General features: G+C 39.9%; 1 protein-coding gene across 1 annotated transcript in view; it reads left to right on the forward strand.

The window, feature by feature from the left end:
* SHB (SH2 domain containing adaptor protein B) overlaps positions 1-15060 on the forward strand; it is a 342467-nt gene extending 327407 nt beyond the window's left edge. Inside the window, exon 6 of the mRNA XM_051995808.1 lies at positions 10119-15060. Within this exon, the coding sequence (XP_051851768.1) occupies positions 10119-10302 (184 nt within the window). The 3' untranslated portion in view covers positions 10303-15060. The remainder of the gene's footprint in view (positions 1-10118) is intronic.
* Positions 15061-24321: the final 9261 nt, after the last annotated feature.

Genomic DNA, 24321 nt, shown 5'->3' on the forward strand with positions numbered 1-24321 from the left:
AAGCCTCTCATTCTGATCTGGCTGTAAGGGAGGAGGGGTCATTACAGGATTAAGGGGGGAGGACTTGCAGAAGATACTGATTACTGTCACCAGAACCAATGCTGTGCTGCATTTGCCGTATTTGGGGCCGTATTTACAAGCTGACCTTGCTAAGGTGCTCTGAGGTCCGCAAATTGCTTACGGGCATAATTTGCAACAACCTTGAGACTGGTCCTACCATATGTTTCCCGTTTTAGAGGTGAAAAAACGAGGCTGAGAGATTAAGGGGCTTGTCCACAGTCACGCGGCTGGGGTCGGACAGACAGCTTGCTGAAGTATATAACACACTAACTTTTGGTCCCCACTAAACAAAATGGAAATAATAGGGAAATATGCCACTTTCAAAATGGGCTTCCCTCTTTCTAAAGTAACTGTCCCTTGCCCTGAAGTTAATCCTTCTATGTCTTTTTTCCCCTTCTGCCTTTTTTTTTTTTTTTTGCCCCTTCCTTGTTCCGCCCTCCCCACCTGGTTGTAAGAGCAGCTAGCTGGCACCATAATGCACAGAGAGTTGGGCCTGCAGTCAGAGAGCCTCATTTCCTGAGTTCAAATCTGGCTTCAAACACTTCCTAGCTAGACCAGTCCCTTTACCCTGTTTGCCTCAGTTTCCTCATCTGTAAAATGGGCCAGAGAAGGAAATGGTAAACCACTCCAGAATCTCTGCCAAGAAAACCTCAAGTAGGGTCACAGAAAGCTGGACATGACTAAAAATAACTGAACAACAACCAAAACAAAAATAAAAAACAAAACCCAAGTTGTAAAGACTGATTTTGAAGCAATGATTTTTTAGTACATAAAATCTCTTTAATAATAATAGCTCACATCAACATAGTGCTTTGAAGTCCTGGGCTTTACATAGACTGTCTCATTTGATCCTTACCACAACCCTATACAGGAGGTACCTTATTATTATCCCCATTTTACAGGTTAAAAAAGTGAGGCAGGTAAAATGCTTGAGGCCAGCTTTCAGCATAAATTTCTAAGTCAGTGTAACCAGTTTTTGGTGTGTTTGGATTTGTTTGTATGTTTTAAGTTGGTTAAGTTCAGTTCTTTGAAGTGATTATAACTAAATACGATTTCTTGAAGGTGAGGTTGTTATATTCAAATAGGAATACCAAATAGAGGTTTTAAAATGGTGAAAGAAAGCTGTGGCTTTAATCTCAATTCCCTTAAAGCTGGGGGTTGGGTTGGGTTGAACGGAAGGAGAGTAATGTCCTTTTTTCCTCTGTTCATTATCCTACCCTCTCCTAATTCAAGAACTGGAATAATTAGACAAAAAAATATCTAGATGAACTGCCGAGATTTACTTGAATTGGGGGACACTAAGCTGACATCCTTACAAACTACTTTGGTATTAAGCCTCCAGGGAATAAAATGGTAGATACATGGAGTGTTCGTTCTCTTCCAGACCTTAACAAACCCTTTTGTATCCCCATAGTCAGTACTAGAGAAGATTGAAGCTAGCACAGGGAAGATAGTCAAAACCATAAATTACTTTAGAATGGGAATTCATAAAAGTTTCCTACATTTTGGGGTTGTTTGGGGTTTTTTTGTTGTTGTTGTTTGTTTGTTTGTTTGTTTGTTTTTGCTATTTTAAAAATCTCACAGAACAATAAGACAAGCCCAGAATTCTCTATGCCTCCTTCCTGTGTCTGACTCCTCATTCTCATCCCTTTACTCCCATAGAAATATCCGACTTGAAGCCTTACCCATGATTTCTCCTCAGGGCAGCAAATTATTTTCCACTGGCCCTGCACAGGTGTTCCCAAGCCTCTGATTCACTCTGTAGTTTCCTGTTGTTCACAGAACCTTTTCCTTGATACAGAAGGAAAAACTAAAATAGAAGACAAGTACTCCTACCTTCTGGTTTTGTATAATCATGTTTATCACACCTCCTTTGCTGAGTGGATACTGGAAACATTATCTTCTTAGACACAGATCAGGTGGTCTCTCTCATCTCCCATCCCTGTCCGGAGGATATATGAGCATTGTATCCCTCTCATCGGTTAGTGCTGAACCCAGAGTCAGGGACATAAGAGTTCTACCTTAGACACTTAATAGCTGTCATTCTAGGTAAGTCACTTACATTTTTTCAGCCTCAGTTTCCTTCTCTTTAAAATGGGGCTAATAATAGCATCTGCCTTACAAGAATGACCAAGATAATGTGTGTAAAGTGCTTTGTAAATGTTACGTATAACTCTATACAAATACTAGCTATCATTATAACTATTAGCCCCAAAGGGTGAACAAAAAATGATTATTGTGTGTGGATTCTTTTAACAGGATCATAATCACTGACACCAGAAGATAATTTCTTTGCTTTCTATTGCATAAATATTATATGCAAGTATTTTAAGTCATTTCATCATGAAAAGAGGTGATTTAACAAAACTATTATGCTGTATTCTTCATGAAATATGCATTAAGCAATTACGTGTAAAAGGGAGAGGCAAAGGCCAGGCACAGTGCTGCAGGCGATGTGCCCCAGCAGCTGCAAGGATGTGTGATGTATTATTAAATACCTTGATTATTATGAGAGGACGGTCCTTGTTATTAGGCTCTATCCAGCAAGGAGCTTTTGATAATCTCCAGGATCAGAAATTACTTTTTGTTATGATAATTAAATATCTGAGCATAGGTATGGATTGTATCATGTATCATTTGAGAGCACGACCGCATTAATTAGTCAGGTCACCCACCAGGGAAAGCCCTATAATTGTGACTTTGCTCCTTCAATATGTTCTATCAAAGGAGAAGAAAATGGCACGGGATCTTGTCTTGTGTCTGGAAAGTAGCTGTCAGCCCTGGCTTGTCAGGCGTCACCTTGGATTGCCAGGAGTCTTGGAACCAGAGGATCCCATTGCAGCAAGAAGCAGGGACATAGGTCCCTCTCCCTCCCCTCAACTGACTTAAGTCCCTGGGACTTGGGTGCTTGTTAACAAATTTTTGAGTTGCCTTTATATTTGGAGTCTCTACCGGGAGAGCATTTCAAGGAGAAAATAATATTTCCCCAACCCGACTCTATCCGGGAAATTTTCCTATCTGACCTCACTTTGTTCTGCTCGAGTGAAGAGTCTTTCTGCCAAAAAAGGACTAGATTTAGAGTCAGGACCTATATCTGAATCTTGGCTCTTCTTGGGGGCACCTTTGTGACTTGGGGAAAATGGCTTAATGTTGGAGAGGGCACTATAGGATTTTGGACTAACTGATCTCTCTAAAGCCCCATCTAATAAACAATCCTAGATCCTTTGGGAAAGACTGGGTATAGTGGGTAAAAGGGTATAAAATGAGCAGGGAGCCTTAGGAAGGCAGCGTGGTCCAGTGGAAAGGGTACTAGATAAAGAGTCAGAATCCTGGCCCAGTGACTCCCGTTGGTACGGAGGGGAGGCTGGGTTTTAGAAGTCTAGAAGCAGAAATCTGGGTGGGTTCTCACCATGTGGGGAAAGTCTGGTGACAGACTGTATCTGCTTTCCTAGGACTCAGTAAGACTTTCAGATTGCCACCATATACTTTAATATTACAAACTTCTGTACAAAAGTGGACATAGAATTGGGGGAAAAAAAATAGATGAGGAGGCAGTGAACATTAGGAACGACTACATAGATGTCTGCCCCAAAAAGAGCTGAGCATATTCACTGCAGATATTAAATAATAACAATTAAATCACTTCTATTTCAACAGATGGGAAATGGCTTGGATGGTGGAGCCATTTTTAGGTGGGCTTGTATTCAAATCTTGCCTGTGACACTTGTTGCATGAACTTGAACTAGTCATTTAAGTTCCATATGCTTCAGCTAACCCCTAGAAGTTAGTTGCTAGATCATAGATGGGGTGCAGTCTTCAATAGACAGGAAGTTCATAGAAGAATTAAGGAATGAGAAACTCACCAATCATTCACATATACAGAGGAGAATTCAGAAAAGGAATGAATAGAATATTGTAGCAAGGCTTCTTAAACTGTGGTTCGTGACCCCATATAGGAATTTGTAATTGAATGTGGTGTCGCAAAATTATGATTTATTATCAGTAAAAGTTTGCTTTGTGTACCTATTTTTCCATACCTCTGTACCCAGGGTCACATGAAACTTCTTGGGTGAAAAGAGGTTGCTATTGGGAAAAGTTTCCAAAGCTCTGTTATAGTGGATAGAAGGTCAGTGTTGGAGTCAGAAACCCCTGCCTCCCACACAGTTGTGTGACCATGTAAGGTTATAACTGTCCCAGCAGTCTCTGCTCAGAATTTTTTTCTGATCTCGACTGATAAAGAGAATTTTCTACATAGATAAAGTTCAGGAAGGAAGGAGGGTACATTCTGTGTAAATTTTCACCGCTAGAGTAATCATGCAGTGTCTTTCCACTTCTTCTTGAACAATCCCTTTTTTGTGTGTAGAACCTACTGCTGGTTCAGAACAGGACCAGTGATCTTTACCTTCCAATGCTTGGTCATCACAGCTGTCAGAAATCTGGCATTATTCCATGGGCTTCCACAGGCATTCAATTCAAACTACATGGGCAGCGATCACTTTACTTCACAACCAACATGGAATTCCCCTGCTAGGATCCATACTAAGCTGCCCTTCCTATCATTAACCCTTAGGTTCAAATTCCCATAGTACCATTCTTAACTCCATCTGATCCTCAAACCTGTCTCCCTCATCCTGTCTTTCTCATCCTCCATCTCCCCTTTCCCTTTTCTTCTCGTCTCCCTATTTCTTTCTGCGCTTTCTCCCTCCACTTATCCCCCTTTCTTTGTCTGCTTCCCTCTCTCCCTGGCTTTCCCCTTTTATTTATTCCCCTCTATATCTCTTCCCTCCCTCCGTCTCTCCTTTCCCCTTCCCCACTTTTTCTCTTCCTCCTCTCTCTCCCTTTTCCTCTCTCCTATTTTTCTCTTTCCCTCCCTCTTTTCCCCCCTTTTCCATTTCCCCTCTCTTCTCACTCCATTTCATTTCACTCACTAACTGCCACATCACAAACATATTTTGGGACCAGTTCTCCTACCACCACACCAATAATAATCACCAGGGTCAAGAGCACCCCTTGGTTTCTTTTTTATACCCAAAGGGTAAAGAGTGATTTTATACAGCTAGACTGAATTTTGTACCCACCTTGCCAAGGTCTCCAACTATGCCCTGCTGGGAATCTCAACTTTAACACGAAAGGTCTTTCCACAGTGAAGGACAAAATATCTCTATAATTTCATACACATGAAATACTTCCAGTAATCTGAGCTAGGAGACTTTCCCTTCTCACAGGTCTGGGGAAAGAGGGGGTTAGGAGCACTAGAATAAGATCTGCCACTAATGATCAGCTTCTTTAATTTTTTTTTCCTAGTTAAGAAGCGTTTATTTTTTCACCCTCCAACTTTCTCTAATTCCAAATTGAAAAAGAAGAAGAAAAAAAAAAAAAAACCTGGTAGTAAATATAGTTAATCAAAATAAATTCCCACATTATCCATGTCAAAAAAATTATTTTATTCTGTATCTAAGTGCATCACCCTCTTGTCAGTAAGGGGGTTATCATGCTTCATCCTCAGTCCTCTGCAGTCATGGTTTTGTCACTGCATTGAGGAGTTCCTTAATCTTTCCAATTCGCTGAACAATGTTGTTATATATAAATTGTTCTCCTGATTCTGCTTCCCTCTCTCTGCATCAGTTCATAATAGTTATTCTCAGATTTCTCTAAAATGGTTCTTTTCATCATTGCTACCTTCAGACAACATTATTTGCACAGTCATCCCTAGTGGATGGGCGTCCTCATAGTTTCCACTTCCTTGCCATTACAAAAAGAGCTACTGTATTTTTGGTACTTATAAGTAATCACCTCTTTGAACCAGCTGGACTGGATCACTTTGAAGTTCCTTCCCACACATAACATTCTCAGAAGGCCCCGCGGTGAGCCAGTGAGCTGGCATCCAGGACAGCACCTCTGGAGATCAGAGAGCCCCATCCTGCAGCGGGTCTGGGCTGGAACATGCCCCGAGTCCAAGGAAAGCAGGAGCAGAGAGGTGACAACCATCACAGAGCTCATTATTGGCAACCCCAACCAAAGTCTCAGGTCTCCCAGCCCTCCGGGAGACAGCGACATGACCGAGTAGATAGAGAGAAGTCAGGAAGATCTGACTTCAGCCTCATTTCATCACTATGTGGGCAAGTCCCTTCATCTCTGTCAGCCTCAGGTTCCTCAGTTATAAGATGGGGATAATAAGAGTACTTCCTTCACAGGGTTGTTGGGAAGATCAAATAGAGAAAGCGCCTAATACAGGATCTGGCAGATAGTGGATGCTTAATAAATGTTTGTTTGTTTCCTTCCATCCTAGTCCAGTAGTCTTTACATTATTGTTTAGTTATAACTGATTCTTGGGGTCTCATTGGGGGCACTAGAATGATTTGCCATTATCTTTTCCAGCTCGTTTTACAGATGAAGAAACTGAGATAAATAAGGTTAAGGAAGTATCTGAAACAAGATTTGACTTCAGGCCTTCCAGACTACAGACCCAGGGCTCCTAGCTGCCTCTATTACTCCACTTATACCACATATTTCCTCTCTTTCATCTAAAGTCTTCCCACTTAAAATAAAAAAAAAAAAATAGCAAAGGCTCTTGTGTTCCTTATGTAAGAGACTGACCCCAAAGGATCAGAGAATTGTAGATCTAGAGCTGGTGAATTCAAAACCATTAACCCCAGAAAGAGTCCCACTTCCCTAGGGGTTTACTGGAGCAAAACAGTAAAAAAGCATAGAATAAACTCCAACTATTCAGTGAAGACCAGACTCCAAAAGCCTATATGTTTGGTTATTTCCTTAATTATAAACACCCCTATGTGTCATGCAAATACATGGATTTGCATGAGATTAAGGAGACAAAAGTGTTGTGGACTGAGCTTCTTGTTTATTATAATGTACAGTAGGCTGGTGGGACTATGGTACACTTCAGTAGTAAAAAAAAAAAAAAAAATTTGGTGTGTATATATGGCGATCAGTGGGTTCCATTTGTATTTTCTAAGGGGTTTTCCCAGGCACTTCACAGTCTCTTAGGTTGTTTTCACTGATGATGAATTGTTTTATTCTATTCACCTGGAGTGATTTATTCATCTTGCCTTTTGGACTGGCCCAGTTGGGTTTTTCAAAGTTTCCTACTTCCTTCTCCTTCGTCTCCTCCTCCAAGATGAAGATATGGTGGCGGTGGTGGTATGTTTCTGTTGAATTTTTATGCCAATAAAAGAACTCAAGTCCTCACCTTTCTTCTACTTTTCTTCCTTTAACAGCCTCAAGCACTCTCTGCATAATCTTCAGGTCTACTTGAAACCTAGGTCTTTAAAAAGACTGTCTAAATTTGTTGGAATTTGAGTTCCTCAACACTATGCATTTATTTCTCTTATCACATTAATTTGGGGGTAGAACCTTAAAACCATTTACTGGCAAAGAAATGCCTGATAAATGGTTGAAACAGAACAATATAGCTGCTCAAACATATTTAGAGATGTCACCCTTGGCTTAAAGAAAATCACTTAGAGAGCAATTATGTTTCAAAAGCAAGTCATTCCTATAAAGAATTGAAATTTAAATCAAGATTTCTGGGTTGGCAATGTTCTAATTACAGTGCCTGCAGTGATTTCTACTCTTCAGTGAAGGGTCATTTCATCAGAGAATTGACTCAACAAACCTGAAAAAATATGAGCCTGCATTTACTTAAATTGTTCCAAAGAGAATCACACATGGATATAAAGGGGAAATTTTTAAATAACACTTGAAGTAAGACTAACATAGGCATTGTGCTAACATTGAAATGAGAATTTTAATTGCTGGATGTATGTTATGTATGTGTATGTGTGTGTCTTTTTCTGTCTCCATATATCTATATATTGGGGTGTGTGTATACACATAAATACACATGCACACATTTTTAGACAGCCACAATTTTTTTTATTACACACATAATCCAAAAAATGTTAGTGTCAAGAATTAAACTGTTTAGAATGTATTTCCTGCAGAGTCCCTGCTGTCTAAAGCAATATAATCTGCTTCAGTTGATGTTGGAAATGCATGCTGTGAATGGCATGAAAATTTGGGTAAAGCCAAGAGTTTACTCTTCTTAACACCATGTAAATTATCTGATTGGGTTGATCTTGGTTAATGAAAGAAGGCAATCTTGTGACCATTAAGATTGGTCCATGTGACTGACTTTTCTTTTTTATAGTATCCATTATTGTGTTTGTGTCCTCCAAATATTTCATCAATGATGGCTTTAGTTTCCTGATGAAACAGAGATGAAGTTAACAGTGAGTGCTGTTCCCAGGCTGTGCATTCACAATAGTAACTACAGATTAAAGTCCTATGAAAATTGGACCAGGCTGCAGGGACAAAGTTACCAAAAAAAAAAAAAAAATCCTTAAAATTTTTCATTATATTTCAATCGATTTTCATGACTCAATAATAGTCTTTTTCTAGGTAGAATTTTTCTTCAAGAAACCCCAAGAACTTGATCCAGAAGTTCTTGACCTGGAGAACCTGAATTCATTTTTAGACAGACAGACATTATGTAGAGATAATTGTTTTTTTCAAAATAATTGGTTTCCTTTGCAGTCTTGTATAATTTTTCTTTTGTGCTTAAACATATTATTCTGAGAAGGGAGCTCCAGGTTCCTTCAGACTGCCAAGGTTCCATGCTTCAAAACAGGATTAAAAATCTTTGGACTAAAGTTCCTTTCAGTTAGAAACTTCTAATGACATCATGGAAATGAACTAATTTCCTTCTCTCTCGCCCTCATGCTGACTGCCAAGCTGCCCCCACCCTTTTCCACAAGCCCCCAACCCAACGCCTTTTTGAGCATTCCCTCCCAGTACTGATACAGAGAAAAGGGAAAAGGTTCCTGATTGGCTGGAGACGGCCACAGCCGTATTTTCCAACTTCCTGCTACATCCACATTCTCATATTTCCTCCACACTAACAGAAATTGATGGGAGATATAGGAAGTCTCTGATATCCAGGGAGGTGCCGGCCTTGTTGCCAAGGCTTATCACCATGACCTTGAAGTAGCATGTATTGTTTCAGTTTACCCAAGTGCTGGGCTTTGATCCTAGTCAAAGACAAGATTTCAAACATAAAAGTTTTGGAGCTCAAAAGATACAGTAAATCCATCGCTGTGGCTGTCTCTGGTATTTGGCAGGCACTGCTGAGCCCTGGGCTTTGAATGAGCAGAAAAGTTGAAATTTGGATTGGCTCAGAGTCTTTTTTTTTTTTATTATTTTAATTTATGGGATTAAACAAGCATTTCTATAACGTATAATTTTTTAAAATGATTACACATGAAACTATAAATCTATTATGTACAACTTGCTATTGCTTTTAAATGTAATGAAGTTATCATGTAAATTTCTTTTTTTTCCTACTCTCCTTCTCCCCTCTGTTGAGTTTACTGTCATTAAACACAAATGTGTGTGTTTGTGTAAAATCATTCTTTACATACTCTATCAGTTCTTTCTCTGTGTATAGATAGTATCTTCTTTCATAGATCCTTTGTAGTTAATTTGGATATTTATAATAGTCAAAATGACTTGCTCCAAGTTACTGCCATTCAACACAGATGTGTGTGTGTGTGTGTGTGTGTGTGTGTGTGTGTGTTTGTTTAAAATCATTCTATACATTCTCTATCAGTTCTTTCTCTGGATGTAGATAGCATCTTCCTTCACGGATCTTTTGTAATTGAGTTGGGTATTTATAATAATCAAAATGACTTATTCACTCCAAGTTGTTCTTAAAATAATGTTGCTATTACTGTATACAGTGTTCTCTTGGTTCTTGTTCTCTCTTCATTTCATGCAAGTCTTTCCCTGTTTTTTTAAGATCATTGAGTCCATGATTTCTTAAGGGGCAGCAGTATTCCGTCACAGTCGTGTACCACAGCTTGTGCAGCCATTGCCCGATTGATGAGCATCCCTGCAGTTTCCCCTTCCCTCAGCAGCTAATTCCGGTGGTTCCTGGGACACTGCTTCCCAACCCTCTGCCTCCCATCCGCTCCTCGCCTGCCTTGACACATCCACATCTATTGACACCCTACCAACCTAACCTCTTCTTGCTTTCTTCACAGGAGCAACCAGGGCTTCATGCACATGAAGCTGACGAAAGCCAAAGAGAAATATATCCTGGGGCAGAACAGCCCCCCGTTCGACAGCGTCCCTGAAGTCATCCACTACTACACAACCAAAAAACTACCCATCAAAGGAGCAGAACACTTGTCCCTGCTCTACCCTGTGGCTGTCCGAACCCTATGAAAGGAGGGCCTGTCCACCTCTCCCCACGGATGGAGAAGCAAGAAGAGCCCTCCCAGTGCAGTGACCGGAGCGCGGGACTGAGGGAGGAAAACAGAGCTACTGCTTTTCACCGTAGATTGACTGCCTGTGTTCTAATCATTAGAGTGGTACTTTGGCCCTCCTGCATGTCTTTAGAACCATGTTTCTATTTAAGGGGAGGAACCATATTTAAATGTGATAGCAGATAATCCAGCCCTACCCCCACCCCACATCTCCTTTTATTTCCTGTGAATTAAAATATTTTCAAATCCAAAGAGATGCCTTCCAGGGTAAACAGAGCAAAGCAGCTTATAGCAAACAGTGAGCTCCAAGGATTTCCATTTCTTTGTTCTCCTGCCTGTCATGAACTCACACCTGTATATGGAAAAAAAAACCCACAATAATAATAATAATGATAATTTTCCACTGGTGCTATACTGTCCCCTATTGATAATGAGAACAGACAGATGCTGGGCCTTTCAGGACCTAGAGAATGACAGCACATTCAACTCATTCCCCACAGGAGTCTTCAGAACTCTGCTTCTTGTGCGTGCGTGTGTGTGTGTGTGTGTGTGTGTGTGTGCGTGTGTGCCTGCTGTACGTGTGTGCTTGGGTGTATGTATCCTTCCACACATGGCTGGTCAGGCTAATCCAACAAAGAAGTTCTTTCTCTCCCTTGATGTGACTAGGAAACCTTTCTCGACGGAATCATTTTGCAGTAGCAGAAAGAATTCAATTATTTATGACTAGGGAATGTAAATAAAATAGTGGTTTAATATATATTATATATATATATTTTTAATCTTTTTTTTTCCTTTGGTACAACAATAAATCTCTATGGGTGTATCTGTTCACTCACAAGTTTCATTCAGAAGCCATGTCAGACACTGGCTTCTACCTTATGGTAGTTAGTGCATTGTGGCCAATGTCTCATTAACAGGACTAGGTTAGTCCAATGAGAATGGAAAGTGGGGATGGGGGCGGGGATGGGGTGCAACTTGGGTTCCAGGCTTTCAAAAGGCTGTCACTGTTTATCTCATCTCATTTTCACAAGTAGTGCATGAATGAGTACCACTGAAATAACCAGTCCATGATACTTAATGTCCTTTTTGCCTCAGGGATAGAAAAGCATTCTAGAAATGGTGTTTCCATTTCTCTAAGTCAGAATGAATCTTAAGTAGACAATGGATAGCAAACAGTAAATCTGGCCTTTCAGAGGGCATCAGTTTGGAAACACCTGAAGGCCAAAACTCTGGCTCATCTTTCTAGCTAAGTGTATCATCAAGACCTGTATGGGTTGTTATCATCTAGTTTCTTGGAAGAAAAAAAAATAATTGGCAAAGTTGTGTTGCTTCAGAAATACAATCTGAACCCTCCTCCCTGACTTCCCAACAATCCTGATACACTGAATGGGATAAATGACAGAATCATGACCATGAATGATGCACAACCTGTTCAGAGAGCTCACCGATACTGCTGCAGTCCGTCCTCTATCCTGTCTAATGCTGTATTTCTCCATTTGTAATTGAGGCCAAATCAAGATTATGTAGCTTGCAATTTAACATGCCTGAGAAAATTATGAAAATATTTACTATTTAATTCTCCCTTCTTTCACACTATTTCCCATTCATTCACCAACCAGACTTTGGTTCAACATTGAATGGAAAAAAAAAATAGTTTTGATTAATCATTTGTTCTAAAGCCTCCAACAGACAGTAACTCCTTGATGGGAAAGCAAAAAGGGGTGGGCTTAGGCAGTAGGACCAGCATTAGACCCTGAGCTGAGGTCTTTTGCTTCCTGACTTGTGTCGAAGCCTTTGACACAGTCATTTGTATTTGTTCTAGATAATCCCAGTGAGGAGTAGGAACAAACTTTAAGGCCCCCCAGGAAATACTTGGACCAGAAATCAGATTGCCCCTTTAGCTGACTTAGTTTGTACCTAAATGTTCTGACTTAGAGCTAGAGAGGAAGGAAAAATCCTGGGAAGAATTGTTCGGCAATCCCTTTCTATCCATCCACAGACTTTCTCTCCAAAAGAAGTGCTTCCTTGTGGAGGAGGGCAGCCTTCCTTTCCTTGCTCATTCAGCATCACTGGGATCATTTCTAAAGATCACTTTTCTCCAGCTGCTAAAGCAAGTCTGTCCCTGAAAAAACCTGGGATTTCTACCTGAGCTGCTGGTACGCTCTGACCGCAATCTTCGTTAGGTTTCCAAAGTAAAGAGCCTCGGGCTTGGTCCTGTTTTTTAGCATCAGATACATTCCATGAAGCCAGATTACCTGGTGTGATTTGTATTTGCCTGCCCTTTTTTGTGACATGCAAGTAAGTAGAATCTGCACTTTGCATGGAAATGCCAACAGGGATATACCATGACGAGGGAAGCTATTAGTGATGTCATCTTTTCGAAAGGATTATGTCCTGCACGATTAACCATTCTCCTTAAATATGCAAGTCTGGAATTGCACACATGTCTACAGCAGCTTTGCGGTCCACCTGATTACATCTCCACAAACTAAATTAGTTTCCTAATCCAGAGTCATATGTTCTCTTTGGATAGTATTAATATAATGGAGGTTGTTTGTTTGGTTTTTTTTAAGCAAAAATGTTTCTTAAGGAAATGCTCCACTCCCTATGTGCAGCCGAAATAAAAACAGGAGTTTGTTTGCACTGACTTTGTCTTTGCTTATTGATGTGATTATAAGCCTTCGGAGCTCCCCAGGAATCATTATCAAGTTTACCCAAGACTCCTAATCCATTCCCCTTAGTGAGGGCCTAGGAGTGGACCAAATTGAAGAAGCAATGTGTTATCACAGACTCACTCCCCATTAACAGTTTTCATATGTGTCTTTTTTGGTGAACCTCTCCCTCTTCCTCTGATTGTGACTGCTTCCTGTCTGTCAGCCTTTATTCATATTTTCTTGAACATCTAACAATTGAAGCTATTTTTCTCTTTCAGAAGTACTCACATGTAGATTACTTGGGATTTTTTAGTTAGTTCCAAACCTAGGATGTCAGCAGCGAGTATTAAAAGTAATAATTAAGCTCTATTTCATGCAAGGAAAAAAAGAACTGTTATTGCATCTCAGTGCTTCTCAGTATTTTATCTTTAGGGGAAGGAAAAAAAATCTTTTAAGTAATTGCATTTCATCTAAAACTCAGAAAATTGATATGTAACAGTGCTGGTGTTGGGGTCAAGAAGACCTAGATTCAAATCCCACCTTTTACACTTATTAACTATGTCATTTAGTGGAAAATCACTGAGTTTCAGTTTCTTCTTCTTTAAAATGAGGGGCTAGTGTCCCTTTCAAGTCTAAATCTATGATTTTATGGCATCTCCAATCACCACACTTCTTATGACACTGTCCCAGGAGCATCCACATATTCAACCATTTGATAAACATAAAGCTTCCATTTGGGATGCCTTTTTTTTTTTTTTCAGTTAGCACCTCAGAGCAAGTGCCCAAAAAACCTGTCTACTTTCTAGAGAACAAAAAGAGGGCTTAGGAGGGAAAAATTTCTGATCCCTGGTTCCCAAACTTCCCAGGTGTTTCAAGGACTTGGGTATGAACCATGCAAAGGAAAACCTTGATTAATAAAGGGATCCTTGACGAAGCTGCCATTTACCAGATTTGTTTCATTTGGAGAGGGGCCTGTGATTTCATTGATGTAGGGACCTGCTAGGCAAATCTGCAACTTTCCAAAGTTCAGTCATTTGACTTTAGTTCTGAGAATAAATGGCCTGATGTGACCCAGACGGGACCTTAATCTTTTTGACTCAGAAGACTGACAGATACTACCTTGTCTTTGTCTTTTTTTCCCTGAAGGTCATTTCTTAAATTGTCCAGAGCTGCTCCTACAAATCTTGCTGGAACCAGCATTCTTCCTCAATTTTTTGTCATTGTGGGAAGCATTGCATTTGTTCATTCCAAAAGATTTACAATGCTGTCCTCTCACATCAACACTTTGAAGAACCAAATGAGCAAGAGAATAAGAGTTGTTATTTTAGGATGAACAGGTGAAGTCATTTCACTCAAAGGTTCACCATCAGTTCTAGAATGACACGAGTTCAAACTCAAGTTCTGCTATAGCTTTGAACAGGGCCCCTGTGAACAGCTTTGCCATTTGGCTCTCTGCTCATTTCACTAGATTTTTTCTTGGCAATCGGAGCAGAACACCCTGTAGATGTACAAGGCAATGGTTGCACCAATAATCTCACCCCTTCTTCACAAAAGAACCCACAGAAGGTACATTACTAGAGTTATCAGGGAACTCTGTCTTCTTCTCATGCAATATTTATCCACTGGGGCATCCAGCCAATGACCACTGGTAGGTAGATAGAGCCTTTTCACTCTTCAAGGTTAATTTACCCGAGGGCCACAGAGGAGGCGAAATGGGGGTTTTATCCAAAATGACCCAGCTCCATTATGCATGTGTGGTTATATAATGGTGCCTTCAAGACCTCAGCACTGGTGAAATCTCCTAGGTAGGTAAGGTAGCTCATGAATGCTGTTCTCCCAAGGATTCTTCCATGTGGAATATGTGCCAACTGTACTCGGCTGTTGTGTGTGTCACCTGTCACTTATCAGTCACTGCTGTAAGTTGTGTATTGGGTATCTACCATTTAAAAGTTTCATGGAAACTTTGAATGCAAATTGTGAGTGTTTTCATTCTGTGTAATAAAATGTATAAAGATGTATATTTAATGTGAAACTTTTAATATAAAAGTGTCTTGTTAAATGCATTTAATGGAGCATGGAAATTTCTTTCTTTAAAAGACAACTTAATGATCTTTTATGTCATTTGAATATACTCTGAATAGCTCTCTAAATGGATATGCTATGATTCTGACAGCCATGATCCTTTCATTTACCACTGCCAAAATGTATGTAGATATAGATATATATTATTACTCAAACAATCAAATCCATTTATTCTTTAAGCATTCGGGGAAACTATAGTCCTAGAAATCCAGCTAAACAGTAGCCAAAATTTACTTTAATCCTAATGCAAACGTTGTTCTCTTGGCCCCATAAAGATATTTGAGAATGTTATGCTCTATGCTTTTTATTTATAAATAGAAACATAGAACACTAAGAATATTATTCTCCTGAACCTAAGAAAATAGGATGCATATGAAATCCAGCCAGTACCCCCAGTCTAAACAAGGCCTGTTATGTCACTGATTTTAGTGGTTCCATCATCCCAATGTTAGGCAATAGGGACAGATATTATCTCTATTTTGCCCAGAGATAAAACAGGGTTGTAAAACTTAACTCTGTGCTTTTTACCAAGTCATAATGGTTCCAAGAAGAATCTTAGTTTTGAAAAGAAGTCTCACCTCTAAGGTCCTTTGTAGGTGGGAACTACAGCTTTGGGCATCACTACTATTTTCCAAAATTGGGGGAGAGAGAAAAGAGTTTAACTTGGATCTCTTCCAAGTTGATCCTTTCCCAGTGTTTGAAATTTAAGCTTCTGGGCTGACGAGTAGTGCTTTGTTTTTTGGTCCCATGGATGAATGTGTAAGATTATTGACCATGCTTCCCATTTATTTTTTTTTAATATATAGTAATTTTATCTTGGTAAAAGATAATAACACAAATAGCTTATATTAGGGAATCATTTCTTTCATTTTAGAAAACTAAGTGTGGAATATTAGGGCCAAATTAAAATTTCCAATCTGGGTGGTTATTTAGATCCACAGGAATAATAGAAACTGAATTTACTTCTTTAGTAGTCTGTTTTTTCATACATAAGAGCTTTATACTCACCCCACCTGTGCAGATGACAACCTTTCTGTGTCTCACTATGTGATGAGTTTCTAAGGCCAAAACAAACAAAAATGTTTCTGTTAATGGCCTGGGTAAAACATAATCACTAGGTCTGTGCTCAAAGCTTTTCTAGCCAGAGCTTACCTGCTCCGACACAGACACCAAAACCCCAAGTTACCCCGACTCTAGAATATGGCTCTCTAGTGGAGACAAGAAAATACCTATTTGGAAAGTGAGATAAAACACCACTCTGGTGTGTGAGGCTTTGGGGGTTAAGGGACTTCTGCGGGACAGGCAGCTAAAAATTGTTAAAGGTCTGAGACTGGATCTGAACTCATTCCACTGCCCCATCTAGCTGTCCCTAATGCACTGATTTATTAAATAGTTACTTCGTGCCAGGCCCTGTAAATATTGTTGTTGTTTGTCCTTTGTTCTGGGAGATGGCCATGACTTCAGGGAGGTCATGCAAATGAATTGGATTTAAGTCGTGGGGGATTATGCAAGGTCACCTGTCTCACTTTCTCCTCTGAAATCATCCGGTGACCAAAGATAGATCTGGACAGCTGGAGATAAGATAAAAAAAAAAGTTCCTGTCCTTGAGGAGTCAGCATTCTAATTGGAGAGACAATAAGCAAATAACTAGATATAAGATATGCATGAAGTTGATGGGAGGTAATTTCAAAGGGAAAGGCCCTAGCAGCTGGGAAGATGATGAAAGGCCTCCATGAGTGGGCAGGATTTGAAAGAAACCAGGAAAAGTAAATAATGGAGGGGAAAGAGAGATTTAGAGATAGAGGGGCCAGCCAGTGAAAAGGCACCGAAAGATGGGATATTGTGTGGGAGGAACAGCAAGCCAGTGTAGCTGAATCATGTTCAGTGTGTCCGACTCTTCAAAAAACCCCTTTTTTTGGCAGATCCTGGAGGGGTTGGCCATTCCCTTCTCCAGCTCACTTTACAGATGAGGAGACTCATGGTTAAGTGATGGTCACACATCTAGGAAGTGTCAGGCCAGATAGGATCTTAGCAAGAGGAGTTTTCCCGACTTCAAGCCCGGCACTCTCTCCACGGCACCATCCAGCTGCCCTAGCCGAATCCTACAGAAGTTAATTAGGTTAGTCTTCAAGTGGCAGACACAGATCCCATCACAAAGATTCTCTAGCCAGAGCTCACCAGAGCTCAGAACCCCGGAGTTACCTCCAAGCTAGGATGCGACATTGGAGTAAGTTTTTAGTGCAAACAAAAAAGGGCCCATTTGGAAAGTGAGATAAAACACTTGATTACAAGAATTTAACTCTATATAAAAACACTGATGGTGACTGAGAATGCACTGAGAATTTCACAGACCGTAGCATGTTACAACTTGAAAAGATCTTGAGAATCATCTCTGGTTCTTCCTGTGACACATGAAGAAGATAAGAATAAGAAAGTCACAGAACTCAGGGTCTCCTGATTCTGGTCCAGTGTTTGTGCCCTATGTCACCCTGACTCACTCTGAACTTGATAGGGCCTGTATAATAGCAAGAGAAGAAAGCATGAAAGTTGGTGAAAAATTGTTGAGAAGGCTTAGTTTTTGAAAATCCAGGCTGAACTAGAAGGTCTTTGAAATGCTATTATTCTATACAGAACTCTAGTCCAAATAGCTTTCTGATAAAACTTTTCCAGTGTGCCATAGGATCAGGAACCAATCTTTAGGGATGACATCGGGCAAGCATTGTATATTAGGTTCTTTCATGCTTTATCTGGGTAATGTAATGTACCATGATCACACAAACACAGGTGCTTCCCATCGTGTTACAAAATCTGGAGACCAGGTGTTTTGACCCTAGCCTACGACCCTGCTGGATAAGACTGAAACCTGTGGATTCCTAGGGCTGAGCTGATCAGTGACCACCCAAATCCAGTACCAATGTGGGGAGCCGCTTGAAATGGAGGGCAACCAAGCTGCCTTAGGAGAAGCAAATCAACCCTGGTCAGCAATGGAGTAGGTCACAGTCCGAGCTTGGGGATGGGGACTGAGACTGAGAGACCAGCACACTTTCAGTCTGGGTGACAGTCTCACCCTTTGCCATGTTTGTTAGTGATTTGCCATAAACCTTCCATAGAGGATAATAATAACTTATATGCGTGTAATGCTTCAAGGTCTAAAAAGCATTTTCCACATAGCAGCCCTATAAATCAAGAGTTGAAAGTCTAATTATTTTCATTTTATAGGTGAAGAAATTCACTTGGGATGCTAAATGCTTTACCCAAAATAACTCAGAAAGGGTCAGAACTGGGATTCAAACTCAGATCTCTGCAGGCTATACATCCTTTGTTTTTTCTCCTATGCAATGATATTTTTATCCAGTTTTCTCAAAGCATTCTTCTAGTTAATGTCTTTTATGCCATTTCTCATACAAAAGTTGCCATTGACAGCATGCTATTTACTTATATTTTGTTCAGTAATTTTTCAGTTGTGTCTACCTCTCCATAAGCCCATTTGGGGGATTCTTGGAAGACATACTGCTATGATTTGCCATTTCCGTCTTCAGATCATTTTATGAATGAGAAAACTGAGGCAAATATTAAGAGACTTTCCCAGAACTTTCCTAGAATCACACAGCTAGTAAGATAAGTCTTCCTGGTTCCAAGCCCTGCACTCCATCTACTGTACCATCTAGCTCCATATAGCCATATGGAACCATTAAGAGAATAATAGTAATGAAGAAATGGATTTTTACATTAGTTGGAAGTCTGAGACTATGGAAAGCCTTGTACCATTTCCTAGATTTAAGAAAATCCAAGTTCTTAACTCAGTTCTGGGCCCAGATTTATTGTCCATTTATTCTACCTGTCCAAGGTATATTATACATGGATTAATCTAAGGGGTTACATAAAGGCTGAGCAATATAACTTTTCCATCTAATCTCTGATATAGGTGGTTAGACCAGTCTCTTTCATAATGTTGAATTTATTGTAGCATAGAAGGCTTGATACTATTGAAAAACCATTTGTGAATAGGAACACAGCATGCTTGTTAAATATGTACTGGAACAAAGCTATGGGGGAATAACCCTGAATCACAGTCAGAAGATCACTCTGCTAAGTCTAAAATGTTCAAATTGAAGGAAGGATAGCATTTGGTTAAGATGTCAGTGTGAAAGGATGTAGAGGAGTTCAGCTTTCATATAAATTGATTAAAAACAGGCAGAGAGAGACACACACAAAGAGAGACACAGAGACACAGAGACAGAGAGAAAGACAGACAGAGATGAGAGATGATAGAACACTGATAAAGCTGAAGAGATACAGAAGTAAGTTCCTCTATCTAATGCAAAGCTGCTCACAGAAATGAACTGAAACTGGCAGAGCAGAGTCTGGTATTGGGTTCTTCCAGCACAAAATGATCCTGAAGACAGAGATGGGAGATCAGGAGCAAGCACAAGCTTCAGGAGTTAGGACCCGAAACCCTATCCCACATGGTCCCATCTAAACTAAAATAAAGGAGAAGGCCAGCCCTCCTAAGTCACTGCAGAGAGCAGGAGCAGTGGGATGCTGGGAGCCACAGCAGGAGGCAGGTGTCCATACCAAGAGATATTCCAGGAAGCTGGAGACCAGGGTAATCTCCAGTGCATCACCAGAGCATATCAGGGCTGCATCGGGGAATGGAACCAACTGCCATGTGGGGATTACACAGAAGGAGACAGGTGAACTTCAACAGATGGCAAGGATACTGAGACAGAAGCCGGAAAGTAAAGTAGTGCCTACCACTAGCCATCCTACCCAGAACTGGGGCAAGAGCAGCATCCACAATATGGAAGAGATAACATATAAGGTCTACTCAACTTATCCAAAAGCAGTAAAAGGAATAGAACCCAATCCTAGCATAAGACATAGTCCCAAGACTGGAGCTAGAAATATAACTAAATAGAAGAAAACAAGAAACACAATGAAAAATATATGGGACAAGAAAGCTCAAGAGGTAAATTCATAAGAAGAAAATAACCTCCATATGGACAAGTGGGACTGCAAAGGATAAAATAGTTTAGGATTACAAAAGTGGCTAAAAGAAGTGACGCAAGTGAGGAAAAATAGAATTAGAATTAGTCCCATCCAAATCTTTTGATTCTAAATCCAGAGATCTTTCCAATACATGGCACCAGTTCTCATCCACTATTTATCTAATACTTCAAAGATCTTCAGTTTCATTGGATTGAGTCATTTCTACACCATCGTCAATCAAAACCCCTCTTCACCTCAAGAATTGATATGGTTGTACCCCTAAAATTCATCATCTTATGGCCAACCTGGTATAATTAGTGCATATAATATGCCAGAGCTTATCTTCTGTTCTAATGTGAAGAGAGAGAGAGAGAGATGGAGACAGAGGAGAGAGAGAGAAGAGAGACAGAGACAGAGAAAGAGAGATGGACAGAAAAATGGATATAGATAGAGACAAATAGTTGGATAAAGATAGATGGATGGATGGATAGATAGAGAGATAGATAGATAGATAATTAAGCCCTGTTGATAGCCACTATTCTGATATTGTTCCAATATTCTAATATTGTTCTCAGAATCAAGTATCAAGCCCCTGATTCTAATAAATCTCATCTCGGCCCCTTTTTCTATTTTTCCCTGAGCTCCAGCTAGTCATATGATACTGGCTAGATAGGGTCTTTCCCCAACAGAAGCAGACGGGCATTCAGAGATACTGGATAACTAGTCTCTTACCAAAGAAACAATAAAAGTAATGAATGGTAGCTAATAAAACACAAGGATTTTAGACCAAGAGCTAGAAGAAGCTGTCTCTCCCAAACCTTTCATTTTGCAGATGAGGAAAGCCAATGTTATTTCCACTGTACCACACTCTACCGCATGACTTCAAGCCAACAACTTCTTCCAAACCCAGGCAACCCACAGATGGTACACAAGTTGCAGTGAACTTTTCAGTTCAAGAAAAGTACAGTTTAGTTTGATTATGGCCACTCTTTTTGTGAGGGAGAACACAGAAAACAGAAGAGTTCCCTATTTAGTGTTCAACTCATTCTTCCATTATGGCCAGTCTTTATATTAAGTCTCAGGTACTCAAACCTCAACTCCTGCTTGGGAGATGGATTTAGTTGAAGCAGGCAAGATCCTACAATTAGTGGTTTTCCCTTCAGTGTCCTATTGCTGCTTTTTGTGATCTATCGCTTATGAGTCTAAGGGAGGACAGGACTGACAGGCAGGTCAAGCGAAAAAAGCCTCCCTACCCTGATCACCATCTTCTTTCATCGACCTCTAATTTCTCCTTGATTTTTCAGCTTTATGGTCAGGGCTGACCAGAAGCAAAGTGTATTTGTCACAGCAATGTCAATTCTATGCCATGATGAGGAATTAAAATGAGACCTTAATGGAGGATATAGATATTTAATTATTGTGTAGGAAATACATATATATATATATATATTATATATATAAATATAAAATATATTTACATATGTATGTGTATATATATATATACACACACCCAGAGAGAGAGGGAGGAAGAGAGAGAAATCTCTTTTACAGAGTCATAGGCTCCACAGTCCTATCAATTTGGTCAAATTGCTATTCTTCACTCATGGCATTCCATCTTCCCCTTCTATACCTATTCACAGACTATTTCCTGTGCCTAGAACATACTCCTTCATCATCATCACCTAATAAAATCTTTAATATCCTTCAAAAATCTGCCCAAATGATAGTTTTTACATGAGACTTTCCTGATCCCTCCAAATGCTATTGTCTACCCTGGAAAAATACCACCAGGACGACAGTTCCCTTTAGCCACTTAACAATTAGCTTAGCTTTTACAAACGACTTTTTACTTCAAAGGCATAGCAAGAATAAAGTTATACACATACCCCTCCAACCTCTCAGGGGCATAATCCTCTTTTTCTTCTTATCTGTGGGGAAGGAGAGGGAATCAGGTTTACAACATAGCTCTGTTCCTAATGCAATAGTCCCACCAAGTTCCAACTTCAAAGTCCTCCCTGAGCTGGCCTTCTGGGACCTTGTCTTTTCAGGGTTTCCCTGCTGGACTGTGGCAAATCTGCCCTGGAACCCTTGCTCCAAGGTGTCCATGGCTCAAGGTCCTGGGTCTGAGATGCCATTTCCCATCACCTAAAACTGTAAAAAACAAATGAAAAAGATCAGAATTCCAAGTCTGTTTCTTGAAGTCAAAGAGCCTAGAGCCTAAAGAAAGGGGAATATGGCCCTCTATCCACCTAGGTTAGTACAAGGAGAGAAAGAGGAGCAGACAGAGAGAGATTGTTCCAGTGTGCTAGTTTTAAAGACACAGGCAGTTCCAGCTATTCAGACTCAGCTCCCACCCAGGTGGAAGGAAAACACAAAATATCTTCTCCCAGAAGCAAGTCTCTTGCATCTCCCACTTGAGTGATTTGAGTATGTGCCAAAGCTTTATTATACACATATAGTTTAAACAATAAAAATTGACCTTTAATTGGATCTTCCATTTAGAAATACTGCATTTAAGAACCTTCTTTCAGTGTCTCATCATGATACTATCTGATTCTAGTTTCTTGAAAGTTTTCCCGGTGGAAAGTAAGCCTTGACAGACTCTTAACAACCTAAAAAGGCTTAAAGGATGGACCTAGCGAAGGATTAATTTGTGTGTGTGTCAGGAGGTTATATTTCAGGTTATAACTTAGATTCATTACCTCTGTCAGAAAATAAGAATCATACTTCAGCTTTTCATTGCCAATGCTTTGGAATCAGAATTGGTCATTTTATTGATTGGAATTCTTAAATTGCTCAAAGATAGTTTTCTTTATAATGTCATTATTATATTGCATCTTTTCCTAGTTCTGTTTACTTCATTATATGAAAATTCACAATATTCTTATGGAATTTTCTGAGATTATCCTTTCATCATTATTTCATAATGATGTTTCTTTTCTTGTTTTTTGATTCCTCATGAGATTTTCTTTTTTTTAATATAAAATGTTTTTATTTTCAAAATATATGCATAGAGTTTTCAACATTCACCCTTGCAAAACTTTGTATTCCAATTTTTTTCCCTTCCTTTCCTCCACCTTCTCTGCTAGACAGCAAGTAATCCAATATATGTTATGTGATGATTAGAAATGGTTTTAATTTCTTCATCTGAAAATTATTCATATCCTTTGACCATTTATCAATTGGAGAATGTTAGCAAAGGATTATATACCTGATATCTAAGAACCAGCCTAATTTCAAAAAGACTCATCACCAGATTGGCCTCCAGGGTAACGATGAAATTCATCTAGGGGAGGAGGGGGGGGAAGGAAAGGGAAAAAAGGTTTGGCAATTGTCAATACTGTAAAATTACTCAAAAACTGGTAACTTTTGAGGGCCTTTTACCAAGTTATAGAAGGGTTGCGCTCTTCATCAATAGATGAATTACCCGCACCAATGAAGTACACAGACACCTAAAAACTTGAAGTCTGTAAGTTTGCTCCATTGATTAAGTTCAGTGCCTACTTCATGACAAGGAGACTGAGACACTTCAGTCCAATATGAGTTTGGTTTTTGTCTGAGATTTGGTATTCTGTATAACCATGATTTTGAACTGCAAGTGTGACCAGTTTCAGTCCTAAAGATTTCTCAGTAAATGGTTCATTTGCCCATGGAAATTATCTGGAATTAGAATCTGGAATGTTGGAATTATCTGAATTTGGCTTGTATGTAACTCTCCAGTAGAGTTTTTAAGTTTCTTGCAAACATCAGTTCAATAATAAGCATTCAAACACATAGGATGGATTTATGACAAAACAAAAGGAACAGAAAAATGACTTAGCTAGCAAAGGAGTAGTAATAGTTTGCTTTCCTCTGCCTTACCCCAGAGATACAGTCAAATTCCTTGCCTGCAATCCTGGTATTACATAGCCAAGCTCTCTATTGGGCACTGTGGTCTCAGTCCTCCTCTCTGGAGGAAGCATTCTCTCTTTCTCCAGCACTCCCCCTCAGCCTAGATCCCCTTCTCTCTAATCTCTGCTTTTCAGTTCCACAGATTTCTGCCCAGCTCTTCCTGCTCAGCATCCCTACCACAGGCCTACCTGGCCTCTGGAACATGGCTCCCCTTGCCCACTAACTATTGCCTCCATCACTGATTTGCAATTTTCCTGGACACCATACCTAGAGATGGTCCTTCTTTCTCCTGATGATTCTCCCTCCACTCCACCCTCATCATCCCCACTCTTGATCTGTTTGTCCACTTTAGGGTTTTTCTT

Source organism: Antechinus flavipes, chromosome 1 (assembly GCF_016432865.1).
Source record: "Antechinus flavipes isolate AdamAnt ecotype Samford, QLD, Australia chromosome 1, AdamAnt_v2, whole genome shotgun sequence".
NCBI classification, from domain to species: Eukaryota; Metazoa; Chordata; class Mammalia; order Dasyuromorphia; family Dasyuridae; genus Antechinus; species Antechinus flavipes.